The following is a 20,145-nucleotide window of genomic DNA, read 5'->3' as shown; positions in this document are numbered from 1 at the left end:
AAAACCCAAAAAGCAAAAAGCAAAAAACAAACCTGAGCTTTTGGGAACTTGAAGAATCTTGAGACTCAACTAGATAACAAGACTTATAAATGACAACTCTGAAAACATACAATGCTGGTATTTCATTTTCATGAGTTTCGTGTGTGTGTGTGTGTGTGTGTGTGTGTGTGTGTGTGTGTGTGTGTGTAATGCTGGTATTTCATTTTCATGAGTTTCGTGTGTGTGTGTGTGTGTGTGTGTGTGTGTGTGTGTGTGTGTGTGTAATGCTGGTATTTCATTTTCATGAGTTTCGTGTGTGTGTGTGTGTGTGTGTGTGTGTGTGTGTGCGTACCATTCCTGGGGTTTGAACTCCAGACTTAGGCTCTATCCCTGAACTTATTTTGGTAGTTTAGTGGGAATAAAAGTCTCATAGATTTTCCTGCCTGGGCTGGCTCAAGTTCCTCAGATCTAGTCTCCTTAGTAGCTATGATTATAGGTATGAGCCACCAGCGTCCAACTGTGAGTTTCTTTTTATATAAATATTTTCAGGCTAATAAATGTGGTTAAACTTTTAAAATCTCAGTACACAACTAAAATGACCTAGTACATCTTATTTCTTTATGAAGGAATTACTACTGAGGTTTGTGCCTCTAAGAATGATTTCTAACCCGAGCTAATGGTTCATGCCTGTAATCTTAGTTACTCAGAAGACTGAGATCTAAGGATCATAGTTCAAAGACATCCTGGTAGCAAAGTCCATGAGAATCTTATCTCCATAACCACCAAAAAGCTGGAAGTAGAGTATGACTCAAGTAGAAGAGCACCAGACTTAAGTGAAAAGGCTAAGAGACAGTGCCTAGGCCCTAAAGTTGAGCCCGGGAAAAAGAAAAAAAACAACCAAAAGATTTCTAAGGCTGGGATTTCTACACTTAGAACACATGCTTAGTATACATAATACCCTGGGTTCAATCCTCACCACTCCCACTCCAAAATAATGGTTTCAAGAAATGGTATATCTAGAGATGGTTTTAATATATTTAATTAACATCAGTACATCATGGACATTACCCAACAACTGTCTTGGTTCTACCAGCTACATATGAGACTGGAAATATTATTCAAACATACACAGTGTCCTGTACTAGAAACAGGAAGCAGTTTTAAGAGATAATTTCATAACAATGAAAATTTAAGTGTCCAGCAGTGTCCAAGCTATCCTATCTTCATCTTATGCTTATTCCACATAATTTGTTCTTCCTCAAAAAAATTTAAAAGGGAACATAACATTTTTCTTTCTCACAATATGTGCAGTGGGTTGGCCACTAGATTAGCTACTGATAAAGAAAACAGAATTGAAATACTAGAGCTAGTAAGATCAATTGCTTCCCTCAGATTTTTTAATATACTATAAAACTCTGGCTAAAGTCATCCATGTATGTCATTCATTGTTCCATATCTGGTTTGGGCAAGGTATGATTTGGTGAGGAGAAGGTATGTGTTTTATTTGCAGTGTTAAATAGGAGCTCAATAGTGTTTGCTGATTTACTACAATATTCTGTGACTAATGGCAGTGGTTTTTCCAAGGTCAGGATGGGCTTGCCTAACTGCACACGTCTGCATTGCTGTAGCTGACCCCTCACCTGGCTTCTTCTTTTGTTAATTTTTTTTTTTTTTTGGTCCGGTTGTGAGGCCTGAACTCTGGGCCTGGGCGCTGTCCCTCAGCTCTTCAGCTCAAGGCTAGCGCTCTACCACTTGAGCCACAGCACCACTTCCGGCTTTTTTTTTTTTTTTTTTTTTTTTGCTTATGTGGTGCTGAGGAATCGAACCCAGGGCCTCAGGCATGCAAGGCAAGCGCTCTGCCACTGAGCCCCCTTCCCAGCCCCCTGGCTTCTTCTTGTATGCTTTGCATGGGTGAGGAGCTCACTGCTTAGTCGGGTAGGCTACTCCTTACTCAGGGGTGAGAGGTCCACGCTGCCAATCCCAGGACTTGGGAGGCTGAGGAAGGAAGACCCAGGACTCCAAGCCTGGATTCCACAGTGTGCAGCTTGGGCTACTTTACCAGTCTCTTGTCTGGACAACAAAGCAAACAAATGAAATTTATAAATCTCTGTCCCTATGCCAGATTTGTTGATTCAGAAATTCTAAAAACGGGGCTCAGTAATATTTTTTGTTTGTTTATTTTATTATTTGATGGAACCAGGACTTGAACTCAGAGCCTCAAACTCAGGGTCACACACTTTCTTGGTATGCTTGCTGCAAAACATTGTCCTATAGATAACTATGTGACAGTTAATAAGGATACTAATCATTGTAACTATTTGTGTTACAGATGTCAGAAATATAACTATGTTCAAACAACTAAATCATCTATATTTAAGTCTTGTCTTCTCTCTTTAAATGTTTGAGATAGAACAAATTATATGGGACAAACATAATGATAGGATGCTTTAATGTTATCATTATATTTTCATTGTAATGCAATCACTTCTAATATTATTTCTTTATTTCTTCCACCAGGCTGTATTTTTTTCAATGCCGCACAGGGAACCCCCAAGGCCTGTGCGTAACTAGGCTAAGCGCTCTATATTGAGCTGTGCCCTCAGTGGAGCACTTCATTTTTGAATACCGAGGCTCAGGTACAGCTGACAAAACAAAATATTCTAATTCGTGATGGCCAGGACCATGGGGAAATGCATAGCGCTGGGTGGGTGATGGGGGGGAGGGGCCTGCCTGCAGGGCTGCCTCCTTTTCTTTTGTGTTCACCCATCTCCCCTCCCACTGGCCCAGGAGCCCAGGTGTGGCATCACCAGCACTCTCTGCCCTTCACTGAAAACAGCTCTGCTCATGCTGAGAAGACTCCTTCCCTCCTCAACCCCACTGTGTGCACACAGGCCTTCACACCCCTAGGACCTGATCTACTCCAAGCTCCAAACCAAGAAATCCCGGGGAAGAACTCTAGAGCAGGAAATGTCAACCAAAGAAAGGGGTGGGGAATCTTGCAGAGCAGACAAATAGCAATATCTGCTGTAGCCTGTTACATAAACTATGTTACTAGGAGAAAAGGAGGCTTAGAGACACCAGTGGCCTTGCCCAAATTACTCACAACAGTGAAAATCAAAACAAAACAACTCTAAATGCAATAATATTCAAGATAAAGAACTTCCTAGAAAAGAAAAAAGGTCAACATATTTGTACTGAATTTTCTCTTTTACCAAAAAAAAAAAACAGTTTTATATAAATTGTTTCAAGTCTGCAGTAAAACAACAGTGAAAAAATATAACTTTTCCTGTTGCAGACAGAGAATTGAGATTTTTTTGCATTATGTCATTCAAAAATGATTGCTACAAACTTCAGACTCGGCAAGAACGCACTCCCTGCAGAGGGAGGGGAAAAGATAAAGACAATCCAAAGCCATGAAGATTTAAACAATGAATAAGCATTACATAGAACCTTTATTTTTTGCTAAGAACTTTGAGTTAAGTTTTCTTGTTTCAAAATTTTTCACTTAAAGATACTACCTAACCTCAGGGGGAAAATATAGTAATGAAACACACAAGTTAGGAACATACTTCAATCAAAGCCTAAGGAATTCAAAAAATTCAAATAGTGAAACTTATTTTATCTCTCAGCCTTAAGCTGGCCATCTCATTTTTCCTTTGAACAATATTGTAGCACATTATGGTTTATATTTTTAGTGTATAGCATAAACCATATTAAATTGCTATGTAGCTGAATCAACATAAGAACTGTAACTCTGGTATTTCCGGATTCCCAAATGACTAAATTCATAACCTAGCTGTGTTATGCCATTAGTAGATGGCCTCATTAAAACAAGCATCATTCAAGTTTGATTTTGTCTCTTCAAGTTTACATTGCCTTCCACCAGTTGAGTGACCCTAGCTCTCCAATATTCCTCAATGCGAGGAAGATTCCACAGAAAGCAATTGTTTTTTTAAGTTCTTTAAAATCATCCTGGCTTCTTCCCCAAATTTTGGTCAAACTATCAAGTAGGGCAGAAGGCTGAAGCCAAAGCAAAGAAACCTTAGTGATTCTTATGCAAAGGTCAAATCCTGGCAAAACAGGAGCACTCTATTTTTCCCTGACCTTTTACAATAAATATTAAATCTGAAAATAGAGGGATTTGACTCCAGCACCTTTTCTTCACAATTCCTTTTTAGTAGCTAACTAGCAAAAAATGAAATTAGAAAGCTGTATCCTGTCCTCTATTTTGGACACAAAATAAGTCTCCCCATCCCATTTGGTGACAAGCTGATTCCTATAAAAATGCTTAGCTCTAGCCTTGGTGTGGGTGCCCCAAAGCCACTTGAATTGAACCTGTCACTTTCATCAGGGATTCAAAACTGATACTCTGATGCATTGTACTTATAAACTAACTGGTTGAATAGTAACCCCTTTGTATAACTACTTACAAATAATAAAAATATAATTTTAAAACAAAACAAAACTGATGCTTTCCCATAACTATTTCTTGTTTTAATGGGCACATACACAAATCTCTGGCTGAGGTCAGAATCTTGCTTTAGATATCTTTTCCTCATGTCTGTGTGTGGTAACTTCATTTTGTGTGTTAACTTCCTTCCTTCCTTGGAATTTTTGGCCAGCAAGAATTAACATAAACTAATTTTGATGATGAGTGTGACAGGTATTAGTGATGGACATACTTTCAGTTCCTGAAGGGACCAGATGAACAGTCTGTGCTGCTTAGTATGGTCAAGACTGCATTCATTGACAGGTGGTTTCCTCCAGCATGTTGGTATTTTGCAGCTCATGTGCCCTTATGCTTTAAAAAACAGGATGTCACGAAGCCTGTTATCTACTAAAGCACTGTGCTGGGAACTGAACACAGTGGCCATTCGCCTGACTTTCTTCCTCGTGGCTGTTTCTACTTTCCAGGAGGCCCGCATCTGGTGCACTCTGCCCTCATCTCTGTAACCCTGGAACATGGACCCGTACAGCAGTCGTCATCTTTAGTATTTTATTACAAAGGAGCCTGGTTTTTACCATGTTTTCCTTCTCCCTCAGATGGTTAGTATGCAAACTTGAAAAGTACGTGGTTTGTTGTTTCTACACATGTTGCAGAAATGCCTGGCCTTGACTTAGCAGTCTTATTCCATTCTTGCTGCTTATTATATAAAGGGAGGGGTACTTTTCCCATTGGTTGATTACATAGGACCAAAGTGAGAACAGGGGCTGAGAGTGTGGTGGGGTTAGAACAGCCACTCTCCAAATCCAACAGCACCTCCTCTCCATTCAGCATGGACAACATCCCAGAACGTTTTCTTATAGTTCCAGATAAAGACCCACAAAAGTAAATATGTGGTTCAGCTGTAGCAACCCACTGATAACATCACATGAGGAAGGCTGTGGAGCTCTTCAGAGGGGAAAGAAAAGCCGAGCTATGCCTAACCAATCCTGGCTTCATGAGATGATACAGCACATTCCAGAAAAAAATATATAGTCAAAAATTCAAATAAAAAATAATCCCAGAGAAGACTTCCTGGCCTCTACTGAGTTGCTTTTAGGAGCCAAATGTGATTCGAGGGAAGACCTTTTTATTCTTCTCACAAATAAAAGCGGTGAATTTTAAAATAAATTGTCTTACACAGCGTTCTCATATTTTTTTTGGGGGGGGGGGGAGGTCCGGTTATGGGGCTTGAACTCTGGGCCTGGGCCTAGCTGTCCCTCAGCTCTTCAGCTCTAGGCTAGCGCTCTACCACTTGAGCCACAGCGCCACTTCCGGCTTTTTTCTTTTTGCTTATGTGGTGCCTGAGGAATTGAACCCAGGGCTTGCAAGGCAAGCGCTCTACCACTGAGCCACCTTCCCAGCCCCATTCTCATATTTTTACTACAACAGAATACACACAAAAAACCTTTGGGCAGTAAACAACAAATATGGAGTAAACAACTCCATGGCCTCCATCAGGTGACATTATCAGTAGATTGCTACAGCTGACCCACATATTCATTTCTGTGGGTCTTTATCGTTACGTATTTATTGATATCTATTATCTGAGGGGCACAATTAAGGGAGTTCTTTTTGCTAACTTACATTTTATAAAATGTCTGCCACTGACAAGTTAATTAAAAGAAGTGGTAAGACTTTTGTTGTCCATCTAGGCCAGCACTCTGCTGACCTAGATAGACCCCCATCCCTGAAAGGCATTGAAATGATTTTGCTATTCTTTTTTTTTTTTTTTTTGATCTGCCATGGGGCTTGAACTCTAGGCCTGGGCGCTGTCCCTCAGCTCTTCAGCTCAAGGCGAGCGCTCTACCACTTGAGCTACAGCACCACTTCCGGTTTTCTGGTGGTTTATTGGAGATAAGAGTCTCATGGTCTCTCCTGCCCGGGCTGGCTTTGAACCGCGATCCTCAGATCTCAGCCTCCTGAGTAGCTAGGATTACAGGCGTGAGCCACCAGCGCCCGGCTGATTTTGTTATTCTTGAAAACAACTTTTAGGAGAATTTTTCTTTTCTTTCTCAATAAGACTTTGAACTCAGAGCCTCATATTTGCTAGGCAAGCACTCTACCATTTGAGTCATGCCTGCTGGTTCTTGAGAGAGGGGCTTACCCCCCGCGCCCCCCCCCTCCCCCGGCAGGCCTGGACCTCATCCTTAGTTATGTTTCCAGACAGGGCTGGGCTGACAGAGCTGGGCCACCACAGCCAGCTGCTTGTGGACTTCTTGCCTTGGGTGGACTGGAACTTTGGTCCTCCCAGTCTCTCCTTTCTGAATAGCTAAAGTAGACAGGATGAGCCATCTAAATAAGCCATTATTTTCTTTTCTGAAACTGAATGATTTTTCATTAGAAAGTCATTATTTTTTTTGATTGGTCAGTCCTTTAAAGACTGATGTCACTCTGCCTTCCGGTTCTCCCTATAAAGTGTTCTAGACCCATATAGAATTGTTTGGCCTTTCATGTCAGTGTTCCATGACTGCTGACCGAACCTAGGACTACGCAGCTATGCCCGGACACACTCCAGGTCATCCAGTCTCTCTCTCCATCACACTTCATGTGCTGTGCATGGGCTCTGTGTCTTCTGACCTGGCCACTGCTCCTCTCTGGTGCCCTAGGCTTTCTCTTCAGTCCTTTGGGGCTATCTCCACACTGGTTTGCCCTCTCCTATGGTTGATCTTCATTTGTTTCTCGCCGACACTGACAGTGACTGTGTGAGGATATCCCATGGCTTGGGCTCCAACAAGACAGACAGGTCGTCCTGGCTTGGTGTGCCACTGTGGGCCGCTGCCCACCCCTTGTCTGGAGTCCTGCATCTTTTTGCTGGGGCAGAAGAAGGCAAAGGTGGATTCCTTCCTAATGTGTGGCCATGTAGCTTCTGATGAGCATGAGAACTGTCCCTGAAGAGCTGCTGTATTTGCTCTCATCCCGCAGTAAACAGTTGTGGCAGAGTTGGCTTTCATAGTCAAGTGCAGCTCCACCCTTTCCAGATCACACCAACAAAAGGCTGTGTGTGGCACTAGGGTGTGCAGGTGATCGCAGGGCCCAGAGCAGTGTCCCACTGCCCAAGTCTAATGACCCTCTGCATCGAGTTGCAGCTCAAACAGCGTGTGTCTGAGGCCCTGGGCAGGCCCAGGTTCAAGTTCCCTGGACACAGACGATCCACCGTGAGATTTACCAAGTGAGTACAGATGAAGCTGGAGACTTGTTGGCAGAGGGGGCTGCGGGTCAAATCCCTGCTCTGTTGTGATGTGTGCACTCCTGAGGACTTCCACTGCGCTGCCCACCAACTGCGAAGCAGCAACAGAGCCCCTTTGCCAAGGCTCTTCACGTTGTCTTCCTGTCACTTATTTGTTGTGTGGCTGGAACAGCAACAGAGTAACACTGTTGAGAATCTGAAGATTCCCAATGAGCACACAAAAGGTCACTGTGGCCTTTAGCCTTTTCTTTTTATTGTCTCCCGTGGGTCTGGACCCACCCTCGCCCACAGCACTGCTGTGTCTAATGACACCTGTGGATCCTTCCTTTAGACACCCATGTTTTCACTCACCCGTCCAATGTTCTCACCACTTCTGGATCCCAGCCTCAGATGAGCCTGGTATCAGTAATTCAACAGGTCAGCATGATTTCTACTTCCACTGACGATCAAGATGGCAAGGTGCCTAGTGACAGAAGGGGGAACGCAGAACTCTGCTGGCAGGTTAGAAACAGAACACTGGCTTTGCTTCTTGTCCAGTGGTGATTACAGATTCGTGATAGCCACATCAATAGTTACACTTCAAGTGTCAGACTGTGCTGATCTATTCCAGGAATGATGTTACCTGACCCAACAGCATGCTCTTATTTAACAGCACCCTTCGTCCAGTTCCTCTGGATTATAACTTCTTCTTCAGATTGCCTCTCATTTAACTCTGGCCAAAATTACAATAAACTAGTGACAAAGCTTTCTTAGGTCAGATCCCGGGGGACTTAGCTTCTGAGACAGATTCTTTTTTTTTTTTTTGGTTGGTTGTGGGGCTTGAACTCTGGGCCTGAGCGGCACTGTCCTTCAGCTCTTCAGCTCAAGGCAAGCGCTCTACCACTTGAGCTACAGCACCACTTCCAGTTTTTCTGGTGGTTTATTGGAGATAAGAGTCTCACAGAGTTTCCTGCCCAGACTGGCTTTGAACCGTGATCCTCAGATCTCAGCCTCCTGTGTATAGGATTACAGGTGTGAGCCACCAGCGCCCGGCTCTGAGACAGATTGTTGTGTACAGGAAGTTTACTGGGAAGTGTCTTTGGAATCATACCCAATGGAAAGGAACAGAACTAGGGCTGGATAGGGAGGAACTGAACTGGGGTACAGATATAAAAACACCAGGCTGCAGCTAAAGAGGAGGTGGAGACAGACCGTCTAATTCTACTGTGATGCAGAGCTGGACCTTTGTGTCCTCACCCATGAGTCACGGGCAGGAAACGGGCCTCTTCGAGGGTGTGTTGTTGGGTGAGGAACTGAGAGCATTTCCTGGGGAGTGACTCAGCCGGGAGCCTGCACTCCGGGACTGGGTTCCCCAGGATGGCGGGATTTGGGCAATGTGTTCTGTGTTAACACAGCCTGCTCTTTGTGCTGCCGCGATGCTGGTCTTTGTAAAGTAAGTTCTGCAGACAGCTGCTCTGGGGTTCTGACTGGTTCTTTTTCTGGGAAAGTTAAGAGGAGTGTTGGCATGGAAAACCACTACTTCTGGTGATTCAGTAATGAATCCTGAGGCTCTTCATGTTTCTTCTCCTGCCCACTCTAAGTCCCTTCACCTTCTTGATGTGTCTGGGACGTTGGCTGCCTCCCAGGCACGCTCACTGGAGAAGGGAGCGTAGGAGAAGGCCCTGGAGAGGGTCTCAGCGCCACTGCGCGCCAGCAGCCCCAGCCCCTCTTGCCCTACACAGAGGAGCAACCGGGCAGTGACTCCAGCACTAAGCTGTAATGGTGCGAGGGCTGTGCCCCCCTCTGGAAGTAGCTTTCCTTTAGGATGTGGACCTCTAAGCCCACAGAGTCTAGCATTCAAGGGCAGAAGATAGAGACTCCTGATCACTTCTGACAGTGACTAAACGCATGACCTCCTCCACTTCTACCTGGTTTCCTAGCCAGGGACTCCTCCTGTGGGAGACTCGGTGTCTCCCAGGCATCTGACTCAGGTGTGTCCTGCAGTCTGCAGATGGTGCCCAGCCTTCCACGTTTTCCTCTCCAAGCCTGGGCCATTCCATCTGTGAGTGGCTGGCAGGGCCTGACTAGCACAGAATTGGACAGAATCAGAGGATTCTCACAGTCATGAGTCCTATTTAACACTCCTGTGCTATAAGGTAGGTCCCTTTACAGTGCATAAAATGTCACCTAGGATGCCATATTTGTGGACCAAATATTTTGTGATCAAAGCCACATCTATATATATATAAAGCCACATTGAGATGACTTGCCGGCCCTTCCAGCCAAGAAAGGACCCACTGAAGTTTGCTCTCCACAAATGGTTAACTGGTCTCTGGTGGTATATAACGCCATGTTGGGTATGCAGGGTTACTCTGTGGTGATGTGAAGCTCCGTATTTGGCAGTCCAGTGGCTAGCTCAGCCTTGCTGAGTGGGAGTCCATGCCGTCGGCCTGTGAATGCCCTGCCTCCTGCCCGCCCAGCACCTCCCTTCCAGCACCCATTCTGCCGGCACCAGGGCGGCTGGTGACCAGAGTAACTGCTGGCTAGGCTGTTCTACTCAGTTCCCCAGTGCCTCTTGATTAGTGGATACTCTCTGAAAGCATTAATGATGGGATTCACACATCTTGACACCGAGGGTCCTGGCCAGAGGCTCAGTAGTATGTTTCTTCTCCAATCTTTTGGACCCTGGGCTCATGACCCACTACTGGAACTAAACCCCCAAAGTATCTGCCCAGACATTATGAGGCCTTCAGCTGAGGCCCGGTTTCTAAGGTAGCCCGCTGCAGGGCTACGAAGGACCCATCCAGGGGCCATGGCACATTTCCTGCTGCATCCATCCACACACCATGCTGAGCCTAGCACGGCCTTTTCCCTCTCTGTGCCCCCTGTGACCCACGGGTGTAAACTGAGGAGGAGGAATGTGTGCAGTCGAGGTGGAGAGCATGAACTTGATTTTCTGGAACTCTCTGTCTCTCACCATTAAGTACTGAGCCTGACCCCCAGCATTTTTTGTGTCCAGTAGTTGGATAAGAATTGCTAATATGATGTCAAGGAGAACTATGGACTTCCTGATTATTGATTCATCACCCTCAACATTTCAGTTTCTCCCCAATACATCAGACGTTCACAGCAACAGCCACGTATGTGCACCCATCCCCTCTCTCTTTCTCTCTCTCTTTCTTTCTCTCAGTCCTGGCACTTGAACTCAAGGCCTGGGCACTGTCCCTGAGTTCCTTTTGCTCAATGATAGCACTCTACCACTTGAGCCACAGTGCCACTTCCAGCTTTTTGTCTATGTAGTACTGAAGAATCAAACCCAGGGCTTCATGCATGCTCGGCAAGCATTCTACCACTAAGCCACATTCCCAGCCCCTATTTCCACATCTCTTACGATCCCTGCCTGCATTACTTCCCACCAAAGTCCTCCCTCAACTGACCCTCTAGCATTCAAAGCCCTGCCTGCACTCCAATGTCCACTCAGGGTGGCCTCCCACTGCTGGTGACCTGTGGGGAACCCGCTCTGAAATCAGCTCAGAGTCAGTACCCTCGGACTGTTCTCTAGCGCCTTGGCCAGACTCCACAAGCAGCCGACTGTGAGATGGAGACAGTATAGAGTACGCTTTCTCGAGGAGGAGGGGCACAGCAATGGAAGGAGGACAGAGCTAGGGGAAGAGATGAACCACAATGAAACCACAACAAAGGCCTCAGCTGATCCCACAGAGAGCTCTGAGGTCAGAGGGACAGTGTGGCTTCAGCAGAGTGGCTTTCTTTGGTGAGTGGAAAGTCACAGAAAATAATTCAAATGAGAGCAACCAGCCACCACCACTCCCAACAGCTGCGTGAATCAAGGCCTCCGTCTCGACACGGCTTGTGGGTGCCACATCATGCATCCGCCACACAGGGCAAATTCAGATGAAAAGAGCCAATAAGCATGTAAGTTTCTCCGTTATAAGGAAGGAGACTCAGCCCAGATACATTAGGCCTAAAAATATCAACAGTATTAATAAATAACACAGTAAATTGAATGGCTTCATATAATCCGATAAAAGAAAAGAGAAAAAAAGATATCCTCTCTCTTTCCAAGGATATTCTTTTCATATTTTGTATATTCTTTCTATAATAGTGGCAGGATGGAGAAACAAAGTCTTGTCTCCTAAACTTCCTGTGAACTTCTAGTATCGCCCATCTATTAAGACAAAATCTGTCCAACTTCTGACACAGGCCCTTTATTTTTTTTTAAATTTATTTTGAGACAGAGTCTTGCTATGTATTCATGCTGGCTTTGAACTCATGACCTCCTGACTCAGCCTCCTGAACACTGAGCTTATGGACATGTACTGCTCTATCTGACTGGATAAATGCATTCTCTAGCAAAGTAATTCTGGAAGAGTCAAAGACAGGCTGCTTTCTAAATAACTTTTGTACCGATGTACCTCTGTAAATTCAGTCATACTATTCACTCATAATATTATTCATCCTCCAAGAACCTGAGTATTCATTGAGCATTCATTCATTCATAAGATGGCCAGATTTAGTCGCAAAAAAACCCCACAGGATGCCTAGTAAAATTCAAATTTTGAATCAACAACAAATTTGTTTTAGAATAAGCATGTTCAACTGTACCATGGGGATGTTTATCCCACACATTTTATTTAGCAACCCAATTCTTCCAATACTTGTTAAGCATCTACCATAAATCAGAAACAACTCAGCACTGGAACTTCAGGAGTGAATCAGCTAACTCCACCTTCCTGCTCACATGGACCTCATGTTCTAGAGCAGGGAGTCTGACCACAGATAAACAGACAAGTGAACATGTTACTGCCCACAGAGCAATTTTAACACATGTCATGAAGAATCAGGAGTGCCTGGGTGGAGGCAGTGCGGTTTTACAACGATCTACCCATAAGGTAGAAGTTAGCAGAAGTCTGAAGGAAGTGAGAAGATAAACCACAAAGAGTTGGTGAGTACATAATCCATGTAGAATGAACCCCAAAAACAGTCCCTGAGGTGAGGGTGAAGCGCACATATCTGAGGAAGACATCGGGGCTGGCAGACAGTGAGCTGCAGGCGTTGGCTAGGACAGTCAAAGAGGCAGCCAGGGTGAGGGCCTGGCCTCCACTCAGGAGAGACGGAGCAGATGTGACCACATTTCACAGAGAGCAAACATTAATAAATTTAGCAAATGTTTGTTAAATAAATGCCTTTTGTGTTGAAAGTGACGCTTGGGACAGGCAGGTGGGACAGAAACAAGGCCATAAAGTGAGGCAAGAAGGAGGGGATGATCGCTGAGCAATGGTTGCGCTGGTAGAGCCGTCAGGTGGCTGAGTCCTGAACCTACTGTGAAATACAGCTGATAGGACCTGTGGACCAGTTAGTGTGGGGTTGCCAAGGCTGGATCTAGGATGTTCCCCAGAGGCCTACAAATTAGGCCTTCAGTTCCCAGTCTAGTGGTGTGGGAGGTGGGGGGACACTCAGGGCTGGCCTGATGGGAGTCCTCCATGGGGGTATTTGAATCCAACCTCCTCCTCCTCCACCACCTTCTCCACATTCCCCTTCTCCTCTCTTCTCCCTTCCCTTCCCCTTCCTCCTCCTCTGATTTTGTTAGAAATCCTAGTACGGATGTTAGGTAGCAGCTAGAAGTTAAAGCTCAAGACGTCTGGGCAGGCTGGAAAAATACACCTGGGAGCCAAGAATACATGGAGACAGGCCACATGCAGGTGCTACTGGTCAGTATACACATCAGTACATGCTAATAAAAATCATTTAAATCAAAGATAAGTAAGTAGATCAAGCCTGAACTTGATCTTCTGGGGTCTCGGAATGTTCAGAGTTTGGGAAGATAAATGTAAATAAAATGTGTCACAAGACAGGAGGGAGGACAACCAGGAGAAAACGTGCCAGATGGCTACGTGCAGAGTGTCCATGAACATGCCAAATGTTTCTAAACGCTCAGAAGAGGCTACACACTGGGTTTAACAACTGGATTCACTGAGTCCTCACTAACAACTGTCTCAGCACAATGGTGGGAAAGAAAGCCTGGTTGGAGTAAGTTCAACAGAGAACGGGTTGAGTTGGGTCCAGTGGTTCACATCTCCAGTGCCTCTTATCAGGAAAGCTGAGGCGGGTAAATCACCTGAGCCCAGGATTTCCAGACTAGCCGGGGAAGCATCGTGGGACCCTGTCTCAAAAAAGGGCGGGTAGAGCTGGGTGCCGGTGGCTCATGCCTGTCATCCCACCTACTCAGGAGGCTGAGATCTGAGGATTGCAGTTCAAAGCCAGCCTGGGTAGGAAAGTCCATGAAACATTTATTTCCAATAAACCACCAGAAAACTGGAAATGGTGCTGTGGGTCAAGCGGTAGAGCAGATTGCCCTGGGTTGAAGATTGCAGGGACAGCGCCCAAGCCTAGAGTTCAAGCCCCATGACCCACCCAAAAAAGAAAAAGAGGGGGGGCAAACATACACAATGCTTTCAAGGAGTTTACAGAGGACAGATTCAAAAATGTCAGGAGAAAAGTGACAAGGGAATGAGAACACTTGGTGCTGCAGTGGAGAGGAGGCGGGAGCACAGCAGGAGCACATCCAGAGCAAGTGGGGGAAGGGAAATGTGGACCTGGGGACCACATCTCCCTGTGAGATGGGAGCAGGGTGGAAGAGGAGGAAGGAAGGCTGTGTGGAGCAAGGGCCGTGTGAAACAGCCAGTGGAGCGTGTGCTGCTGGGCACTGGGGCTGCTTGTGAAGTTAAATTAAGACAACAGCCTGGTGGCGTGGCTGCCTTCAGTCACATCCAGCTGTCCAGTGTAGGCAATGAGCAGGATGGGAACTGGAGAAAAGCAAGGGTGGATTTCTGGCAGCAGATCTATTGATGTGAGAAAGGAGGCAGGCTCCAGAGTGTGGGCAGCAAGTGATTATGGTTACCCAAGAAACCTGAGCTGGGCTAGGAGGAGAGGAGGACACTGTGGGGCGGGGGCAGCAAGCAGTGATAGGTTCAGTGGGGTCTGCAGGATTGCAAGGCTGCGGGGCCCAGGCTACTGGAGAGTCTGTAAAAGATGGCAAGTGGCAGTCAGTGGGTAGTAGAGGGGAATCTGTGGAGGTCTTGCAAGGCTATGACCGAGGGAGAGAGAGAAAGAAAACCAAGGAACAGACAGACAGGCCTGACTGCTGGACCGGCACATGCACACAGACATCAAGAGCTGCTGGTGAGACGGGCCTGAACCAGTGCATCAACTTCCCACCACCTCTCTCTCACACTGCCGAGCGTAGCAGTGAACAACAGTGCAAATGCATGAACCAGCAAGTTCAGAGGCCAGAGGCCAAAATGAATTTCACTATTGGACAGGCAAAGTGTCTGAGGACTGGGTCCCTGAGCAGGACTGGCCCTGCCTTGTCTGGCTCCAGAGACTGCCTGAGTCCCCTGACTGAGAGCAGCGACCTAACCTTTGCTTCTGCCCCACCTCTCCTCGCGCCTCAGACCCCTCTGCCTCCCTCTCAGCTCACCCGGGATTATGGCGGTCACACCTCTAAATCCTTCCAGCTCCACACCTTGGACTTACATCTTCAAGGCCTCTTTTCTACCTACGGACACTCAGGTGCTGAGGAGGAGGCCATGGACAGCTATTCTTCAGCCTACCACAAGCAGCAATGTATTCTTCCTCAGTGGAGATTCTGCTCAGTCTGTCCCACCGCCCAGGCTGAATGGATGAGCCGTCCCTGTGGGTTCCCTTCTAAGAACAATAGACACTAGGCCTTCTTTGAACTTTCACTGTAGTAGGTTCTGGGTTATTGCTGCTAATATAAATAGGATTCGGTGTCTTAACAGTTCTCATTCTCGCTCTAATTGCAAATGTTAATTTGTGACTTTCTCTCCCTATAGACAGCAGGTCACCCGAGGACAGGAAGTGCTCACTGCCCTCCCCCCAGCCTAGGAGCCCCCACCCCAGCCCTCCCCACAGCCTAGGAGCCCCCACCCCAGCCCTCCCCCCAGCCTAGGAGCCCCCACCCCAGCCCTCCCCACAGCCGAGGAGCCCCCACCCCAGCACTTGGCACATGATATCCCTCACTGGACTTTTTCAAATGAATAAATCAGCTCCATTTGCATTAGTAACAAGAGCACTTTAAGTGATTTCATACACATGAGAAAACTATTTTCATAATCCTGATCCGATTGCTTTTTTTCTTTTTTCTTTGACAATACTAGGGTTTAAACTCACAGCTTGCCATGTAGGCACTCTGCCACTTGAGCCATGCCCACAGATCTTTTGGCTTTCATTGTTTTTCGAATAGGGTCTTACATCTGTGCCGGGGCCCACCTGACTTGCATTCCTCCCATTTAAGCTTCCACATAACTGGGATGACAAGTGCACGCCACTGAACACAGCCTTTTATTAGTTAAAATGAGCCTTTTCAAGTTTCCTACCTAGGTTAGCCTGGGTAGGAAAGCCGCAATCCTCCCAACCTCAGCCTCCAAAGTAACTAGGATTACAGGTGTAAATGACTGCACCTGTTATAATCCAGTACCTTAGAAACACTAATTTAGAATGCTTTTTTTAATCCACATGCTTCATTTCACTGTTCTTTTGCCCTCCCTAGATGTCTGAAACCAATAGTTAGCTAGCTTCTGAATAGCCATATTTTAAAATATCCATCAGCTAACATATTATTTTAGGAGCACTTGAACTTCAAAGTTTGCAGTGGTTCTACAGAGCTAAATTTAGGACATTTAGATTGGGTCATATCTTCAGGGGATTTGCCTCAATTAAAAAGGAAAGTATCATTCATCTCTTGTTCCATCAACAATTAGAGAACAGAAAAACTATTCAAGTAATCTTACAATGCCCAGAATCCATGAAAGCAGCCTGGAAGAATAATAATGTCACATCAACCGGAGAGACTTACAAAATTCACATGCTTTTACAATTATTAGATTAGATGGTCACAGATTCCATTGGGGTCATATCTATGAAGTTACAGATGATTTTGCAATTCGATTCTGGTGACAGCACTGGGGCTTGAACTCAGGGCATAGGCACTGTCCCTTTCATTCAGGCTGGCAATCTACCACTTGAGTCACACTGCTACTACTGGCATGCTGGTGGTTAATTGGATTTCCTGCATGGGCTGTCTTTGAATCTTGATCCTCAGATCTCAGCCTCCTGAGTAGCTAGAATTACAGGTGTGAGCCACTGTGCCTGGCTATAAATCTTAGGTCAATACATAAATCATCTTTTTTAAACCAGCAAGGCTGCTTCCTTCAGCTTGTCCTTCGTGGATTACAGACATACAACAGAGCTCCATCTAAGTGCCGGGTGGAGCTCAGTGGTAGCGTGCTTATCTGGCACATGCAAGTCCCTGCATTTTGTCCCCAGTATTGCAAATAAACACTTCCATCCTACCAATGAATCAGATGTCCAATTGAATAAGTGTCAGAGGCTTCCAGCATCAAAGTTATATAGATTATCCTGATTTATGAACCCCAATCTTGCCACTATAAATCATAAAATAATTATTCCTAGGGTGTTTTCCCATAGAATTATAGATATTTGTCCTCCTTGTTTTTACAAAATAGTGTCTTAAGCCAGGCACACACGCCTCATGCTTACAACCCTAGTGAGGTTAAGGTCTAGGATAGCAGTTTAGAACCAACCTGGACAGGGAAAGTCCACGAGCCAGAGATAGAGCTGGAGCTGAAGACGCCAAACATTAGCCTTGAGCACAAAAAAAGTTTGAAGACAGCATCCAGGCCCTAAGTTTAGTCCCAGAACCAACCAGCACATACACACAGAGCGAGAAAGAAAGAGAGAAAGAAAAGAGTTCCTTAAATTATAATTTCAGTACCAGATATTCCTTCAAAATATCAGGCCTATTTCTTGTCAAAAAATTACAGGGTATGCTTTCTAAATTTAGACCTTATATAAAAAGCAAATATATTTCAAGCATCTGAAGCACACTGATCACAGGGAAGGGCTTTGTTTCTCACTGAGAAAACCAATCTAAGGCTAAACAACGTAAGGCAAGAGAACTTCAAGCTATTAGTGGCATTCATCAATCATTCAACAGTATTTGACTCCAAGGACAAAAGCCATCCAAAGACCAAGCCATCCAATCCCAATTTAGATTCAAGGCTCTAGTGTGTCCATGGAAAATCCTCACGCCATTCATATCAGCACAGGTCTAGATATGCACCTGTACGTGAATACAGAAACTCGCCAGTGTGTTCACCAAGTGTTACTGGTAAGAGCAACAGTGGAGGAGGGCAGATTACACTTACATTTGTGGAACAGCAGCCAGTGACATGGCACAGGAGGGCAACCTGGGGTCAGGTGACACAGGTGTGTTGTTTGGAAACATACTGATCAAACCAGGATGTTTTATGCACATTTTCATATTATGTTATGAAATTGGCCTTGCTATTTATTTAGTCAAATGCTGTCCACTTGTACTGAGATACAAACCAGAAACAAAGTTCTTAAGTCCCATCCCAACTAACTGAATCAGAATTTTTTTGGGGGTGGGGAGGGTCGGTCATGGGGCTTGAATTCTGGGCCTGGCACTGTCCCTGAGCTCTTCAGCTCAAGCAAGCAAGTGCTCTACCACTTCTGGTTTTCTAGGGGTTTATTGAAGAGTTTTGTGGACTTTCCTGCCCAGGCTGGCTTAAACCGTGATCCTCAGATCTCAGCCTCCTGAGTAGCTAGGATTACAGGTGTGAGCCACCAGCAACTGGTTGGAATGTTTTTTTTTTTAGTTGTGCCAATACTGAGAACTGAACCCAGGGCCACATACACTAGGCAAGCACTAAAGCCTTTTTTGCTTTAGATTTTTCAGGTAGTTTCTCTGGGTCTCCAGTTTTGGCCCAGGCTGACCTTAAACCTCCATCCTCATACCTCCTAGTCCCTCATCACTGGGGTTACAGAAGTGAAATACTGCACCTGGCCCAATTCACAATATTTTTAACTGATACACAAACATGTAAAAATCACACGTATTAGTGGAGTACTACTGTTTTAATACGTGTATACTATTAGTTAATATAGTATAATATTTAGTATAATAATTTAATATAATATTATTTAATGTTTACATTGAGTTAAACATATGTTCCCGAGGTGATCTATACGAATGCACTTGAAGTCTGAGAAGCTCTGATCTAACACTTAGACTGTAAATAGAAAACTACAAGAGGGGCCGGGGGATGTGGCTTAGTGGAAGAGTGCTTGTCTAGCATGCATGAAGCTCTGGGTTCCATTCCTCAGTACTATATAAACAGAAAAAGCTGGAAATGGCACTGTGGCTCAAGGGGTAGAGTGCTAGTTTTGAGCAAAAGAAAACTCAGGGACAGTAACCAGGTCCTGAGTCCAAGCCCCAGGACTGCCAAAAAAAAAAAAAAAGAAAAAAGAAAAGAAAAGAAATGAACACGAGGGGGGAGAATGTAATGAATGGTGTGGAAAGACAGCCCAGGGCACTGTGAGCTGGAAGTGGCCCTTCCGCAGACCACCAATGCCCAGGTCCACTCTCAATCTCAGTGACTCTGGGATGATCAATTTGCCAGAACGTGGAGAGAACCTCAGGTTTTCTCCATCCCTTATTTATGTTTTAACATTTCAGCCAAGAGCAATAGTTGGTTAGAATCAATGTAGAAGAAGCCCAAATTTCAGACCAGAATGTGCAGGTGTGATTCTGCACTTGTTTTAAAAAAGAAAAATGGCCTTTACAGTTAGGGACAAAGAAAACTAGGACAAGCACGAGGAGAAGCGATAGAGGACTGCTTTGAAAATAATTAAGTGGCTAAATTTAGCCCGCCAGCTTACCTATTTTTTCATCATTCAGTGAAACTGAGTTCCAAAGTTGTAAAAGAATATCCTGCCAGAAGAACCCCCAACAGGTGGCTGATGCCATCTCAGAGAAGGCAGAATGGCACTGGTGTCAAGTGGGAAGAACTTCTGCTTGGCTCTTTTTTGTCGGCCTCTCCCATTGTCACAGTTGTGTATTCTCAGGAATATTTGCTGTTTTAAAAAGATAAGACGTGAAAACTAAACCCCATGTGTTAACTGTTCTAAAAAATGTGGAGAGATGAATGCTCGTCTTTGCATGGTACAGTCTCTCTAACTTACCTTGAGCCACAAGAAGCTGTTTTCATGATTGTGCTGCACTGCAAGCTCATCTGGCTTGTGGCCCCTCTGACCGGGAACACCTTCTCTTGCTCTTCAACCTAAGGCCATCTTGAGTCTGTATTTCAGATTCCTAGCGCTTTAAAAGATGAGGTTAAAATGCAATTCTGTTGTTAATGGACACTTCCTGAGATGTCCAAGTCAGACGGATGGCAATCAGCATCTGCACCATCTCTGCAAATAAGTGCCCTCTCTACATTTAGTGAGCAATTACAATATTTTCATCTAAGTTAGTGATATGTTTTAAAACATCCTTAGGATGTCTTTGGGTGATAAGGAACCAGTGATAATCACTGCTAAGAGTTGTTCAGCAGACTAATTATTACCCAAATCTCAGTTCCTGGCTTTG

At 45.1% G+C, this 20,145-nt stretch overlaps 1 protein-coding gene across 1 annotated transcript in view; it reads right to left on the bottom strand.

Annotated features, from left to right (window-relative positions):
* Cdc42bpa (CDC42 binding protein kinase alpha) overlaps window positions 1-20,145 on the bottom strand; it is a 310,452-nt gene that overhangs the window by 222,920 nt on the left and 67,387 nt on the right. Inside the window, exons 5-6 of the mRNA XM_070023199.1 lie at window positions 19,740-19,875; window positions 19,437-19,631 (exon numbers count right to left, since the gene is read on the bottom strand). Of these exons, the coding sequence (XP_069879300.1) occupies window positions 19,437-19,524 (88 nt within the window). The 5' untranslated portion in view covers window positions 19,525-19,631; window positions 19,740-19,875. The remainder of the gene's footprint in view (window positions 1-19,436; window positions 19,632-19,739; window positions 19,876-20,145) is intronic.

Source organism: Dipodomys merriami, unplaced genomic scaffold, assembly GCF_024711535.1.
Source record: "Dipodomys merriami isolate MVZ:Mamm:240054 unplaced genomic scaffold, mDipMer1.0.p SCAF_158, whole genome shotgun sequence".
NCBI lineage: Eukaryota > Metazoa > Chordata > Mammalia > Rodentia > Heteromyidae > Dipodomys > Dipodomys merriami.
Note: the sequence above shows the minus strand (reverse complement) of the source record. Positions and strands in the feature narration are given on the sequence as shown.